The following is a 14,374-nucleotide window of genomic DNA, read 5'->3' on the forward strand; positions in this document are numbered from 1 at the left end:
AACATTTGCCTGGATTTTGCTATCCACAAGAGCTTCGCTTAAGGACACTGGTAGGCACTTCTGCTTAGGTCAGTGATATGTATCCTCATTTTCTATGCTATGGTTCAGTCCCTACCTGAAGCAAAGTTTCACTTTACTTTGCTTTTTCAGTTCAGTTTCACTGTGCACCACCCTAAGTGGCACAATGAAAAATTTACATTTGCAGTGAAATTGAATAGGAAAAGTATATATCTAAAGTAACAAAAAAAGAGTGAATATGGTAGATGCCTGAGCACATTCGAATGAATATAAAGATCTTCCCACACTGAGACTCGTTTATCTAGCTCCTTTTAGTCCAGTTATCTAATAAAAAATATGAGTAAATAAAACTCACTTATCTGGCTCCTTTTATAGTCCAGTTATCTAATAAAAAATATGAGTAAATAAAACTCATTTATCTGGCTCCTTCTAGTCTATCTAATAAAAAATATGAGTAAATAAAAAGATAATTTTCTACGATGTAGGTTAACAAAAAATTTGTAGACTAAACGGCATGAAAACTTACATTGAACAGAGTGCCACTGGCCATCACAGAATGACCAAGGGGAGACTGGGGTATAGGTGGTGGTGATGATCCCCTTGCCATTATCAACACTCAGCTCCAAGCTTCCATTCCTGAGCTGCAGCAACACAAAGTCTCGCCTTCCATGGACAGACATAATAGCACCATTGATGTCACGAGGCTTGATTTCCATTGTCATTTCAAAGACTCTACCAACACTGAACCGTTTCACTGAAAGAAAAATTAAATTTCATTAAATTGTCATATATATATATATATATATATATATATATATATATATATATATATATATATATATATATATATATATATATATATACAGTGGAACCTCAAGTTCCAAACAAATCGGTTTTGAACAAAAATTTCAATTCTTAATTACTTCTGTTGCCATACCATAATTTGGTTTTTGAATAAAGTTACATGATTTCAAATACCACAAGACATAGCAAAAGCTGTCATTTAATACTAAATTATAGTTTCTATAAATATTTCTTTAATTTTTATATATGAGGAGGAGAGACAGATTGACAGTAATTCAATCCTTGAAATAAGTTAAACGTGATTCCATTGAAAAAGTTGAAGAACCTTGATGCAAACAAGCAAGGTTTGGCTCTCAGGAGTAATCCCGAGCTTCCTGTGGTTATCTCTATCACCCACAATGTCAACACTACTGCACAACTGCATTTTCTCAACAGAAAGATGTCTAAGTGTTATGATCAACTTTATTTTGGTGGTGAGTGGGTTGCTCCTCTCTGTGTCACTCTGTAAGGCTTCCCTCACATGATTGGTGACAGAGAGAATGCCTGCATGGTCTAAACAATATCTTATGATGAGTTCCATGTCACTAAGTTCATTCAATACATCCTTTTTTAGATAAAAATTTTTTAAGGTGGAGATGTTGTGGAGTGGTCATCTTAGGAGTGGGAGCATCAGACATTACTTGCTAAGACATGGTGGATAGTTGTCTGAGAATGGATTAATCTATTTTACATTGATTCCTATGGGAAAAATAGTTTCAGCTTTCGAACATTTTGAATTTTGAATGACATTCAGGAACAAATTAAGTTTGAAAACCAAGGTTCCACTGTATATATATACATATATCCACTGTATGTATGTATGTGTGTGTGTGTGTGTGTGTGTATATATATATATATATATATATATATATATATATATATATATATATATATATATATATATATATATATATATATATATATAGATAGATAGATAGATAGATAGATAGATAGATAGATAGATAGATAGATAGAATGGAACTTCGGTTTTCAAACTTAATTCATTCCTGAATGCCATTCAAAATAAAAAATTTCTGATTTCCCACCTGTGGGCTTGAAGCACTGTTGACAAGAGGATTACTTTTTGTGATTACCGTTATCACGTGCAACTTGCAACTTGACCTGCCTTCAGTGTTTGTTTTGTGTACAGACAATGCCTCAAGGACCACAGCTCTCAAAGGATAAAACTGCACCCTCAACTGCACCAGGGAAAAGTAATATGCAAATTTCCACTCTGGGGAGACCTGGGTTGAACAGACCAAAAATGCAAATTATCCAATGGTTATCTCTAAGCCTTTGCATCTTGGCACTGTGGTAGAGGGAGTGAGGGAGGTAGGTCAGGTATGCTGTTATGTCCTGGCAGTCAAGATATTCATTCATGAAAATCCGTCTTTAATATATTGGTTTTTATGTATGCTTTTATGTAGTACCTATCATACAAATCCATGTTTTATTATATATTTATTATTAGAATTAATGTAAATTTTGATCAGTAAAAAGGAACACTATGCCCTCACAGTCCTGGACCAAAAGGGTGCAACAGCTCTGGAGCTGCAAAAGTTCATGAGTCACTATCTGTTCCCTGAGGCTTATCCTACTTTGTCTCTTTTCCTCCAAAAAAATTGTATTTGTTATTTCAATGTTTCTTTGTTAAAAAGCTCACCAATAATCAAATCTTCATTTTTCATATAGAGTCTCTATGGTTAATTACCAGGGTGGCTGGCAAGCATACCGTATTTGATGGTTCATAAGACGCACCTTTTCTCCAAAAAAAAGTCTCAGGAAATGAGCCTGCGTCCTATGAGGCCAAGGTTCAGCATTGAGGCAGTGGTTGGTGATAAGTCTATGGCAACAGAGGCTCTAAAATCAATGCTTTGTGAGGCCTGCAAGGCCTAACATAACCTAATTTTTTTGGGGGGATTAGTGAGATAAGAAGATAGATATGTAAAAGATAATATTATTAATACACTCACCTGTGGCAATGTTATAATATAGCAACAATATTCACTTATCCAAACTCACACAGAATGATGTGGGCTCTTGCTCCAACCCCGAAGAATACTCCCGGCTCTGCATTGTTTGAGCAACGATTAACCGAAAAAGCTTCATGTTGGCCAGTGATGCGTTGATTGTTCAAGCGAATGTTTCTGAGACAGCCATTGAAGGAGAGCTCTGTACCCTCTGTATTGGCACGTACTTGCTGCACCACTTGTGGGTCAAGTCCACCATAGTAATAGGGAACCTTGGGTAAAGAATAATTCAGTCAGTTCTATAAATGAATATCAACATAATTGCCTATACAGTGTCCCATGAAGATGTTACATTTCAAGATATGAAAGATCAGGTGATTCTAATTATAAAAAAAAAAAAATTCTACTGACATATCCAGAACATTTAACCTTAAGCACACCATGGATTGAGAAGCCTACAAGCTGTGGTGGTGGACTTTGCCATCTTGAGGGTATCGTTTTTTTTTTACATCTGTCTATTAATGAGAGATTACGATATTTCCAGCTTTTCATAGGAAAAATAATATTCAAGAATGCTATGTATCACTGTCACAATTGATACCTAAAAACATTAGAAATGCTAGGAATTAGATATAATGTGTGTGTGTGTGTGTATGTATTTACCTAGTTGTAATTTACAGGGCCTGAGCTACACTTGTGTGGTCCCATATCTACACTTGTCCAGTTTTTCCTTGAAGTTGTGCACACTCGTTGCCGATACTACATCCTCAATAAGCTTGTTCCATACTTATATATTTCTCTGTGGGAAACTATGTTTCTTTATGTTATTCAAGCATCTTCCTTTTCTTATTTTTTTTGCTGTGGCCTCGTGTGTATCTGGTATTTTAAACATCTCTTAGCAGTAGTTTCTCATTATCAGTTTCTTCCCCTTTCTCTTCTTGTTCCAATGTTGGCAGATTCATTTCCTTTAACCTGTCTTCATATGTTAATTCTTCCAGTTCTGGAACCATCTTCTTTGCCATCCTTTGTATCCTTTTCTAGTTTTTAACATGTTTCTTCTTGTGGGGAGACCAAACTGATTCAGCCTATTCCAGCTTTGGTCTAATCATAGTGATAACTCTTTCTCATCGTATCTTTATCCATGTAGTGGAATGTTGTTCCAATATTTCTCACCATTCTATATGTATCTATGAATATCTTTTCTACATGTTTCTCTGAATGTTGACTATCCTGTATTATCACTCACTCCCAGATTTTTCTCTTGTACTTTTATTATTTCTTCATTTCCCATTTTATATGTTCTTTTGGTCTCTTCACTTTTTTCTCATTTCTATTACATGACATTTTTTCACATTAAATTCGATCTCTCATTTCTTACTCCAGTCCCAGATTTTATTCAAATCCTCTTATAGAATTTCAGTCTTTGTTGTTTCTTATGTCTTTGTAATTTTGCACTGTCTGCAAACAAACTCATGTAACTCCTTCAGGCATATCATTTATGTAGATCAGGAAAAGTATTGGTGCTAGCACTGATCCTTGTGGTACTTTTCTCCATTTTGATTTTACATCTTTTACTACCATTCTCATTTCTCTTTCCTTAAGTAGCTTTCTATCCAGTTAATTATTTTTCCATTTAATCCTCCTACATTTTATAGCTTCCATAGTAGCCAGTTGTGGGGAACTTTGTCAAAAGCTTTTTTTAAATCTAAATACACACAGCCTATCCATCCATCCCTCTCCTGTGTTATATCAATCATCAAATTTGTTACACATGATCATTTTTGTCTAAAGCCATACTGTTTTCCTGTTGATATTAAATCATGTTTTTCTAGAAATTTTGTGCACTTCTTAATCACTTTCCACAGATCTTACATACTATGCTGGTCAATGATACTGGTTTGGTTGTTCTTCTTTCTTTCCACTTTTATAAATTAACACTGCTCTCTTCCATTCCTTAGGCACTCTTCCAGTTCATATTAAGCAGTTTATTATGTCATATACTGGTTCAATTAACTGTTTCCTGCACTCTTTTAAAATGAAACCTGATACTCCATCTGGTCCTTTTTCTTTTCTTTTCTTCCAGTTCCTCCATCATTTTATAAACTCTTCTTTGATTACTGTAATTCCCCACATTTGCTTTTTTGTCTTCTCATCTTGTAGTTCTTTAAATTCTGGTTCTTCTGTGAAAACTTGCTGGAACTTTTGTTTAGCAATTCACTCATGTCTTTTGGGTCTTCATATGTTTTATTTCCATCCTTCAACCTTTCTAGTTTTTCTTTTTGTTTAATTTTTCCATTTATGAATCTAGAAGTTTTGGTTCACAACAATATCCTTTTCATATTCTTTCTCTTCCTCTCTCCTTATTTGTACATATTCATTTCTTGGTATCTTAAAGTCTTTATATATATATATATATATATATATATATATATATATATATATATATATATATATATATATATATATATATATTTTTTTTTTATTTATTTATTTTTTTTTTCTTTTTTTTTTGGGGGGGGGATTCCTTTTAATTCTTATCCATGTTTTGTCTTTTTTCTTTGCTTTTGCACATCCTGCATTGAACCACACCTGTTTTCCCTTTTCTTTAGATTTGTATAGTAGGACATATTTATTCACTCCTCTCTCATATACTTCCATAAAAATGTCATACTTATCTTACATATCATTTGCTCTTTTCAGCTTTCCTCAGCTAATTTCTTCATAGAATCTCTAAAGATCATTTATATTGACTTTCCCATAGTTTTTTCCTGTTTTCTTTGTATGATTCATCGTCTTCACTGACATTGTTATCAGTCTCTATTTCTATCATTACATGGTCACTTTTTCCCATGGGGCACACATACTTTAATTTTTTAGTTATGTTGATTCCTTTCATTAACATTAGATCAAATCTCATTGGTTCGTCATCTCCCCTATATCTTGTGTTTTCAGTCACCCACCACATCATTGTGTTTTCCATAGTCAGCTTCAGAAATCTTCCTACCCATGCAGTCTCATTTCCTCCTGCCTCGAACATTTCCTAATTTATTTCTTTGCAAATGAACTCATCAAACAATAATACCCTTTTATTACTTTTGATTAATTTACTCAAACACTGGAGGGTATCTTCTATTATTTTCTCATAGTCTTCCTTGCTCCAAGAATATGTATTGGGTGGTACATAGGTTGTCAGTATTTCTCCATTATTTCTCAGACTATTTCTGCTTTTCCTTCCCCATATTTCACTGACTATTTCTGCTTTTTCTTCCCCATATTTCACTATTTTTGTCTTCACCTCACTTCTTGTCATTATATTTTGTCTTAACCTCATTTCTTGTCATTATCATTACACCTCACCCTCCTTTACCAATCCTGTCTCTTCTCCACATATTGTAGTTATTGTTAATGACAAAATTATTTCCTTCTTTTAGCTTAGTTTCCATTAAACACACGAACTTTGGATTCTTTTCTTTTAAATAGTCTTGTAATTCTAGTGTTCTATGTAGCAATCCACCTATGTTGGTATACATCACATTTGGTACTTCATTTTTTTACTATTTTCCTCCTATTTTCATTTATTCCTTTTCCTTAATGTACCATTTCTTCACTTGTCTCTCAAAACTCTCCAAAAAATTTAGTCTTTTATTCTTCTGTTCTTGATTAATTTTTCCTTTTAGCCTCTTCATACTTTTCTTCGTTTTTTTTTTTCATTCTTCATTTGTTTTGTTTTTTATGCATGTATCTATGCAATCTTCTACTTCTCTTGGTTCAGATGTTCATTCCAGTATCTCTTCTGCTGCTTGTTGTGATTTTAGTCTTATTTTCATGGGTCTTGTTTTGTCTTCCAAATAAGGTCCCAGTCAAACAACTTTTAATTTTCACAAATCCTATCTCACTTTCATATCAGTCATTTTCATTAAATCTGTCAAAGTTCATTTCACTTCTGTCAAAGTCTGATAATAAATTGGTCATCTTTGTTTTAGAACTTGGGCCCAGTCAGCTGGAGCCTTGAAAACAAAGAGTTTCCTCACCTATGGGACCACACTCACTTACTCATTAGACCTTACAAACCACATCTCTACATATTCCTGGTGATGTCATCCTCTTCCAGACCCAGGTAATGTTGTGGGTTCCCCAAAAGTCAACTCTTTGCCGGGAGCAAATGCATCAGGTGTTGTGAATGTGTGTGTGTGTATTCTGTACATAGCCTGAAAATGAACATGTCTGCACATTCCCTGTGGCTCTATGTATATAGCTCTGTGACAAATGCACAAGAGCAGCTGCATGTTGAGATGCAGCACAGAGTGTAGCAGTCAAGGCAGGACAGGTGGACACAAGGCAGCATAAGTGTGCTGCACATATTGAGATGCAGTTCATCGTCTGTGCAGTATTTTGGTCATGGCTGTCACAAAAGGTTACTTAGAAAATCCTGGATCAGAGTCTGACTCGGATATGAGTTTTGTCAATGTGTAGGAGTGAATACATATGAAAATATGATTTTACTTCTGAGCAATCTGATGGAAGGTACAAGAATTATTTCAAATCAAGCAATCAATTTGAAGATGTGCAGTTTCATATCCCCTCAAGGATGTAAGACATGACTGCCACACTGAGCCACATGTGCAGATAACTGTTTTCCACCATCTGCACAGTAACACAGACAATACCTGCACTGTGCAGATCTCTGCTTGTTGATGTGTGTGTTTACATTTAAAATGGTGTGATGCAATTTTTTATCCTGCTCTGTGCTGTATCTCAAGGTGTGTGCACCCTCCCTTGGGTAACAGATGGCAGGAAATTATCAATTTTTATCCTGCTCTGTGCTGTATCTCAAGGTGTGTGCACCCTCCCTTGGGTAACAGATGGCAGGAAATTATCAAAGTGCCAGTGTGTTGACAGCCCAGCTGACTGCTGTTACCTATCATGATATCAAGTTCCTAATGTTCTAGGTACTAATTGTTAGGATGATACATAGCATTCTTGATTCTTATTTATAAGTTGGATACTAATCACTCATTAATATTGTAGTTAAATACCCAAAAGCAATTACTCGTGTAAAAAAAAAAAATACCAGTGTCCATCACCACAGCCCTTCTACTGCCTCAATGGAGCCTTGTCAATCTGTGATACACTCAAACTCTTATATCCTGGAACTTCCACAAACAATGGTGCTAAAAAGAATTTGTTGATAAAATATTTCCAACTTCAAACAACACAATGTTTCATTTCTGAAAATGTAGCATTCTTCATAGGACACTATATATTGAGATATATTCTGTTTTTTCTTACCTACTAGCAAAAATTTGTTTATATACCTTCATCTATTTATCCCTCCAAATATTGCAGACTATTTCTTGTATCTTGTAGCAAGTATTCAAGCATGTATGTCACAATACACACACACACTACACATCACATTGTGTAGTAGTAAGCATGCTTTGGCTCACAACCAAGAAGGCCTGTGTGACAAGGCAAATGGGTGACTGTAGCCCCTGTTCACCTAGCAGCAAGTAGGTACAGGATGTAACCCAAGGAGTTGTGACCTCACTCCCTTGATGCATGAGTGGTCTCAATCCTACTCAAATATTGGTCAGTACAAGCTCTGAGCTCTTTCTGTGGGGGAACAGCTGACTGGGTGACCAGCAGACAACCGTAGTTGAACAACACATACACACATACAGTGTAGTGGTCAGCATGCTTGGCTAACAACCAAGAAAGCCCAGGTTCAAATCCCAGGCATGGCAAGGCAAATGGGTGAGCCTCTTAATGTATAGCCCCTGTTCACCAAGCAACAAGTAGGTATTAGATGTAACCCGAGGGATTGTGACCTCACTGTCCCAGTGTGTGGTGTGTGAGGGATCACAGTCCTACCCAAAGATTGGTCAATATGAGCTCTGAGCCCTTTATGTAGGGGGAACATCTCACTGGGTGACAACAGACGACCATAGGTGAACGAAACAACAAAATTGCTGACTAGCTCTCCCCAAGCTATGGTGTACAGGTGCATCATGAGGTGTAAGATATTAAAGACATTAAACTTAATTTCTCCTTCCACAAATTAACTGTCCATGATATGCTTCCTAAGGTAACTCTTCACGATGACAAAAGTAGGCAGTGTTTCCTCTTTAACATGACTGTCATCCTCTAATGCAACCCAAGTTTGCATATCATGCATTAACAATGAGTGAGAGATATTAATTAGAGTATATTAACTTTTTATAATGCTAGCAAGACAACTACTCAATCACCTCCAGATCAATGAAGTTACTCTCTCCACTGGAGCTGCTTCTGGCCTGCTGGAAGCCATCCACATACAGCATGCCATCCTCTCCACGTCGCTCCATCACTGCGTTGTGCCACACCCCATCATTAAAGGACTGCTCAGTTCTCATAATAGCTGCACCCATCCCAGGGTTGAAGCTGAACACCAACTGCAGGAAATATTTCATGTTCAAATTTCTATATATATAAATATTTCTGATGTCTTGTCCTCTTCCAGGAATTTCAGTTTAGAGGAGCCACAGCAATAAAAAATTCTCTATCATAGCCCATTCCCTGTCTGCCAAAGACTTCTGACATGTAACTTCATTTATCATCAAAATACAATGAAGTATTTCTTAAAAATCAACAACATTTAAATTTTACCCTGTTGGAGTGTAACAAATTTTTGCCTGTTGGAGTACAACACTATTAATTTAGTGCTAATATAGCTTGGTTTGGCCATGAAACTGCTATAAGCATACATGATGTCCAGCATATACATTCCATAATGGTCATAGGCTTGAACAATGGTGGTGTTATTCACTTTTACATTAACAAAGTCACTTTGCAGCAGCCTCCAGCATACATCCTATCAAACAGGGATTTGGTCTGTTTGCAATCAAGGTCAAACTGGTATGTTAGCTGAGAAAAGAAAATGACAGATTCCAAAAAATTTCTAAGCAAAAAATTTCTCTTACCTTGCCATCCTTAATATAAAAAGCAATGTAGTCAAGATGATCCTTTCTTGAAGCATAGAAAATAATGCTGTTATTGGAAATTGTCTTGAAACCAAAGGAGAACTTGAAGTCTCCCCTTGCACTGTCTGGCAGGGCTTGGAATTCAATCCTACTGTTGCGTTTGCTCCCTGAAAATTAAATTCCTTAAGCAAATGTTTGTAAAGACAGAATCTTACAATAAAACTTGTAGTGAATGTATTATAATAAATATTTAAATAATTCTTAGAACATTCTGGGTAATACAAAGAATTACATTATCCCCAACAAGAATAAAACAATTTTGTAATAACTAAGAACATAAAACAATGGTTTGTTTTACAGCTATAAAATTATCCAATCACTTTAAACTTTTGGTAGAGTGTAGGGCATACCTAAATATTTTTTCCTCCTTTTTGAATCATTATTATATCAAATATGAACACCAAATATGATCAATTCAAATTTGATTAAGCATGCTTTAATCTTGGAGAGATACAGCCAACAAAGGCTACATGCAAGTTATCACTTAATCCAGACCAATACATCTCTGCCAAAACATAAACATGTTAAACCATATGAGCTGTATTATTTCTTGCACAACAAAAATAAAGGCCAAAAGAAGTTTGTTACAGAAACAAAATCAAACACTTATTGCCAGTATATGTGTGATTTGTGATTTTCAGAATAATCTATGAACTACCAAACCTGGTTGGTTACTCAAGTCTGTGAGCACACAATCAAACACCATCTATATACTCACCAAAGTCAAAACCGTTGTGGTCATCTTCATCTATGGGTTTAAGGTTAATGGTGATTTACAAGGAACAATAATAACAGTACAACATTAGTTTAATCCTTGCAGTATTGCAACAGCTTACTACTGTCATAGATGATGCTACTAAAATTATATGTTTTGTAAACTTTATATCAAACTATTTTTCAATGTTTGACCAATTACTTTTAGAATACACTGACTGTATGTGTATGTAAGATTATTATATGGGTGAATATATTTATACCCATACATATGCATATACACACAGCTATTTGTTTATTTAAATCACCAAAAAATTAATATGGAGACTGAGAAGGCACAACACTAGACTGAGCCTCTAATGGAGCACTCAAGGTAAACAACACTGTCAGTCAAACCAGGATGATGATCAGACTCAGGTAGAATTAAATGGAACTTGACCCTTCAGTCACTTCACAAGTAAATATAAACATCACAATCAAGCAGTAACTCATTTCTTCTGTATCCTACATTTCCAGTAAGTCCCTTCTTGACAATGGCCACCAAAAAACCATCTGTTTGGTCTTGTTTACACATTCTTCTCTCTCTCTCTCTCTCTCTCTCTCTCTCTCTCTCTCTCTCTCTCTCTCTCTCTCTCTCTCTCTCTCTCTCTCCACCCTGTCCTCTCATTTTTAGGGTAGGCTTTCATTTTTCACCCTCACCATTAACTTCAACTTTTATGTTCTTATTATTCACTTTGCTAACTGATAAAATTTAGTAAAGAACATTACCAAGATTGTCTTTCATTCTGAATTTAAATGTGTTTGTCCAAAGATGCAAAAAAAGTACTGTATTCCTTGTACTCACCAAATCTGTATCCCTCGCTTAAGGGAACATCTTCCTCTTCTGGCACCAGTGGCAGGGCACAGCTGTCCATGGGCACAGCCTCTTCAGTTGTAGTAGTTGCCTCAGTCACTACTGAACAAAATGAAGCATTTATCGTAACTTTTGCTTTTACACCCACTCACCTTAAAAACAATGATTACCATATTTAAATGACAATTAATGCATAAACTAAATATTACCAACAGTGATACACCTTTTTTTATGTACCCAGCCCTTTTCACTTGTGTTGGAAGACATCCATGAAAAATTAAAATATTAGGTAAATTCAAAGGGAATCAGTAACTACAATAATAACATATAACTATAACAATATATTAAAAGATTATCATACTATTTTTCAATATTTAAAAGTTCAGAGGATTAATTCATGTATATGAATCTTGTAAAAAAAATGCCATACCTGACTGCCTTTTTCTATTGCCATACCTCAGCCATTTTATTTATCAATACCTGTTGTTGTTGTAGGTTTTGTGGTTGTAGAGGTAGTGGTGGTGGTAGGAGGAGCAGGAGGGGTATAGTAAGGAGTGGGCTCAGGAGAGGGAGGAGTTTCATCAATCTCTGTCTCCACTGTGGCAATGATGGGTATTTCAGAGCCGTCCTCTACTTCTGGGTCTGATTCACCACCATCATCAAAAGCAGAACAAGCACGCAAGGCAAAATTAAATATTTGAGAGGGAAGATGAAAATTCTTAATACAGCCATGAAGTGAAGGAAAGGTTGTTTTGTATCAATGCAGAAATAGAAAGGTTATGCTCTTAAACTGGAAAAAAAGGTAGTTACAAATGGGAGGAAAAGAACTCCTTTGTTCTAGAAGTCTAAAGCTTTCACTTTTAAAATAACAAGAAAACATTTCATCTAGACTTGCTTTCACTTCACAGCCACAGCACTAGTGACATCTATGCCTTGTATGGGCATACAAGATGTGAGTTTGTGAGCCAAAGCACACATTTACTGACACTCAACAAAGAGTATCATTTGCTAAGAGTTAATGCAATTATGCATACTATAAAGGATCTTTAAAACATTAACCATGCCAAAGAAAACTGGACACAAGTTGGATCTAATGTCTATGGAAAAAAAAAAAAAAATTAAATCAAGTATTTTGTTGTAAACAACAGAGAAATGAAGAGTATTATAATGAGTAACTCTGAGTAGGACAGAGATAGATGGGCCATCTCACACTGGCATCCAAAGGGAGACCATTGTGAGACATGTAACTTTGCCAATCAGACAAAAGCAGAGTTCACCCAGAACATACTTTCTCCAGGTTAAGAAAAATAATAATTATGATAAGTGATCAAACAGTCAAAGTATATATAAATAAATAAAATAAATCTTAGATGAAATGTTACAAAATTAAATTTACATGTAAAAGTTTTATAAAACACTCACATAATCTAAGAAGTGATAAATTAGATGATGGGTTAATGGAAACAAAGTCAACTTAGTATCCATTTCCCCAACACAATGCAGAATTTAAAGCTAAATGCCAAGAACATGTTTTTATTAGCAAACTAGCTCACTTGAAAAGGCATGTAAAAGAGCAAATTAACTCTGGCAATATATGTTTTCCCATTTCTTCTTACCTACTGATGGTCGGGCAAATATGGAGGTGCTCTTCTGTAGTGGACACTGCTGGAACACTGCATTGAGTACGCTCTGACTCTCAACAAAGTTCACTACCTTGCCATTGAGTGTTGCATCTCCAATACATCCAATGAAATTGGTGCCAGTGGCTTGTGACAGCTTCTGGTCAGACACACCACCAAAGAACACAGGCCCATCAAAGCGCTCGGCCTCCTGTGGCACCTGCACACTGGAAGTAACAAAACACATCCAACAAGGTCAACATGTAACAAAGGAAATAAACCATAAATAGAAAAAATATATACATCTAGCACAACTTCAGAAGTACCATAGTTTTAAATGTTATGACACTCAGTTTGCTTACCTATAGGTTTTAAAATCATCAATGTCAAGGCGCAGTTGATTGTGTTCACGTGTGGCTATGACCACATGCCACTCACTATCATTGTATTTATCGTATGATCCTGAACAAAATTACAAGTGTTAATCATATGTTATGAAAGACATTATTTGATCATATTTCATTCTGAAAGGAACATATTAATAATCTGTCAACCTATACTACCTAAACATGATATTACATATAACAGAAGACCTTGAGACTGTATTACTACTTACATTTCATCAAAAAAACACAAACAATGTAATCTAATTTCATATGAACAACTCACCTGTGTTCAGCTCTCCCCCTGGCGCATCTCGAAGGATAAGGGTACCGTCAACAAGAGACAGAGATAAGTAACTGTTCAGGTTTTGTGTGGCTGCATAAAATATGAGACCATTAGGCTTGTTAGTCTTGAACTTGAATACAAGCTGAAGGCCATTCTCTTCTGGGCTATTAAACTGTACATAGCCAGGAGCATGTTCATCCCAGGACACTAGACTTGCAACCTGTAGGAAAGAAAGAAAGCTAATGCTACCACTGGAAAAATATTCAAGGAAAATCCTCAGTTATTTTTAACTGCTGCTGGTAATGGGGATAGGAGAAGTAACAGAAAATGCCATCCAGGAAAAATAGGGAGGTTTTAGAAAGAGAAGAGACTGTGTAGACTAGATTTTTACAATAAGGCAGTTATGTGAAAAGTTTTGGAGAAAGGGGAAGGAAATCTCTTTGGCATCCATGGACTTGGAGAAAGCATATGATAAGACGGCAGGAAAGAACTATGGCATGATGAAAGTATAGAAGCTGGAGGCAGGTTGCTGGAAAGAATGAAGTTTCAAGTTTCTATAAAAATAGCAGGGCATGTGTGAGAGTTCTTCCTATTCTGAGAATGTTGGTGTAAGGTTTGTGTGATGTACTAATGTCACTGTGGTTGTTCAGCTCATTTGGACGGTGTAGC

The 14,374-nt window shown here is 35.6% G+C and overlaps 1 protein-coding gene across 11 annotated transcripts in view; it reads right to left on the bottom strand.

The window, feature by feature from the left end:
• LOC135089564 (laminin subunit alpha-like) overlaps window positions 1–14,374 on the bottom strand; it is a 91,428-nt gene that overhangs the window by 1,988 nt on the left and 75,066 nt on the right. For 4 of the 11 annotated variants that reach the window (XM_063985278.1, XM_063985273.1, XM_063985268.1 and 1 more), the window contains 10 exons: window positions 13,706–13,925; window positions 13,399–13,498; window positions 13,034–13,263; window positions 11,898–12,059; window positions 11,409–11,519; window positions 10,569–10,598; window positions 9,791–9,957; window positions 9,080–9,262; window positions 2,884–3,103; window positions 545–772 (listed from right to left, as the gene is read on the bottom strand). In XM_063985278.1, coding sequence (XP_063841348.1) covers window positions 545–772; window positions 2,884–3,103; window positions 9,080–9,262; window positions 9,791–9,957; window positions 10,569–10,598; window positions 11,409–11,519; window positions 11,898–12,059; window positions 13,034–13,263; window positions 13,399–13,498; window positions 13,706–13,925 — 1,651 coding nt within the window. The remainder of the gene's footprint in view (window positions 1–544; window positions 773–2,883; window positions 3,104–9,079; window positions 9,263–9,790; window positions 9,958–10,568; window positions 10,599–11,408; window positions 11,520–11,897; window positions 12,060–13,033; window positions 13,264–13,398; window positions 13,499–13,705; window positions 13,926–14,374) is intronic. The other 7 variants (XM_063985269.1, XM_063985275.1, XM_063985274.1 and 4 more) reach the window with 7 other exon arrangements.

Source organism: Scylla paramamosain, chromosome 33, assembly GCF_035594125.1.
Source record: "Scylla paramamosain isolate STU-SP2022 chromosome 33, ASM3559412v1, whole genome shotgun sequence".
NCBI classification, from domain to species: Eukaryota; Metazoa; Arthropoda; class Malacostraca; order Decapoda; family Portunidae; genus Scylla; species Scylla paramamosain.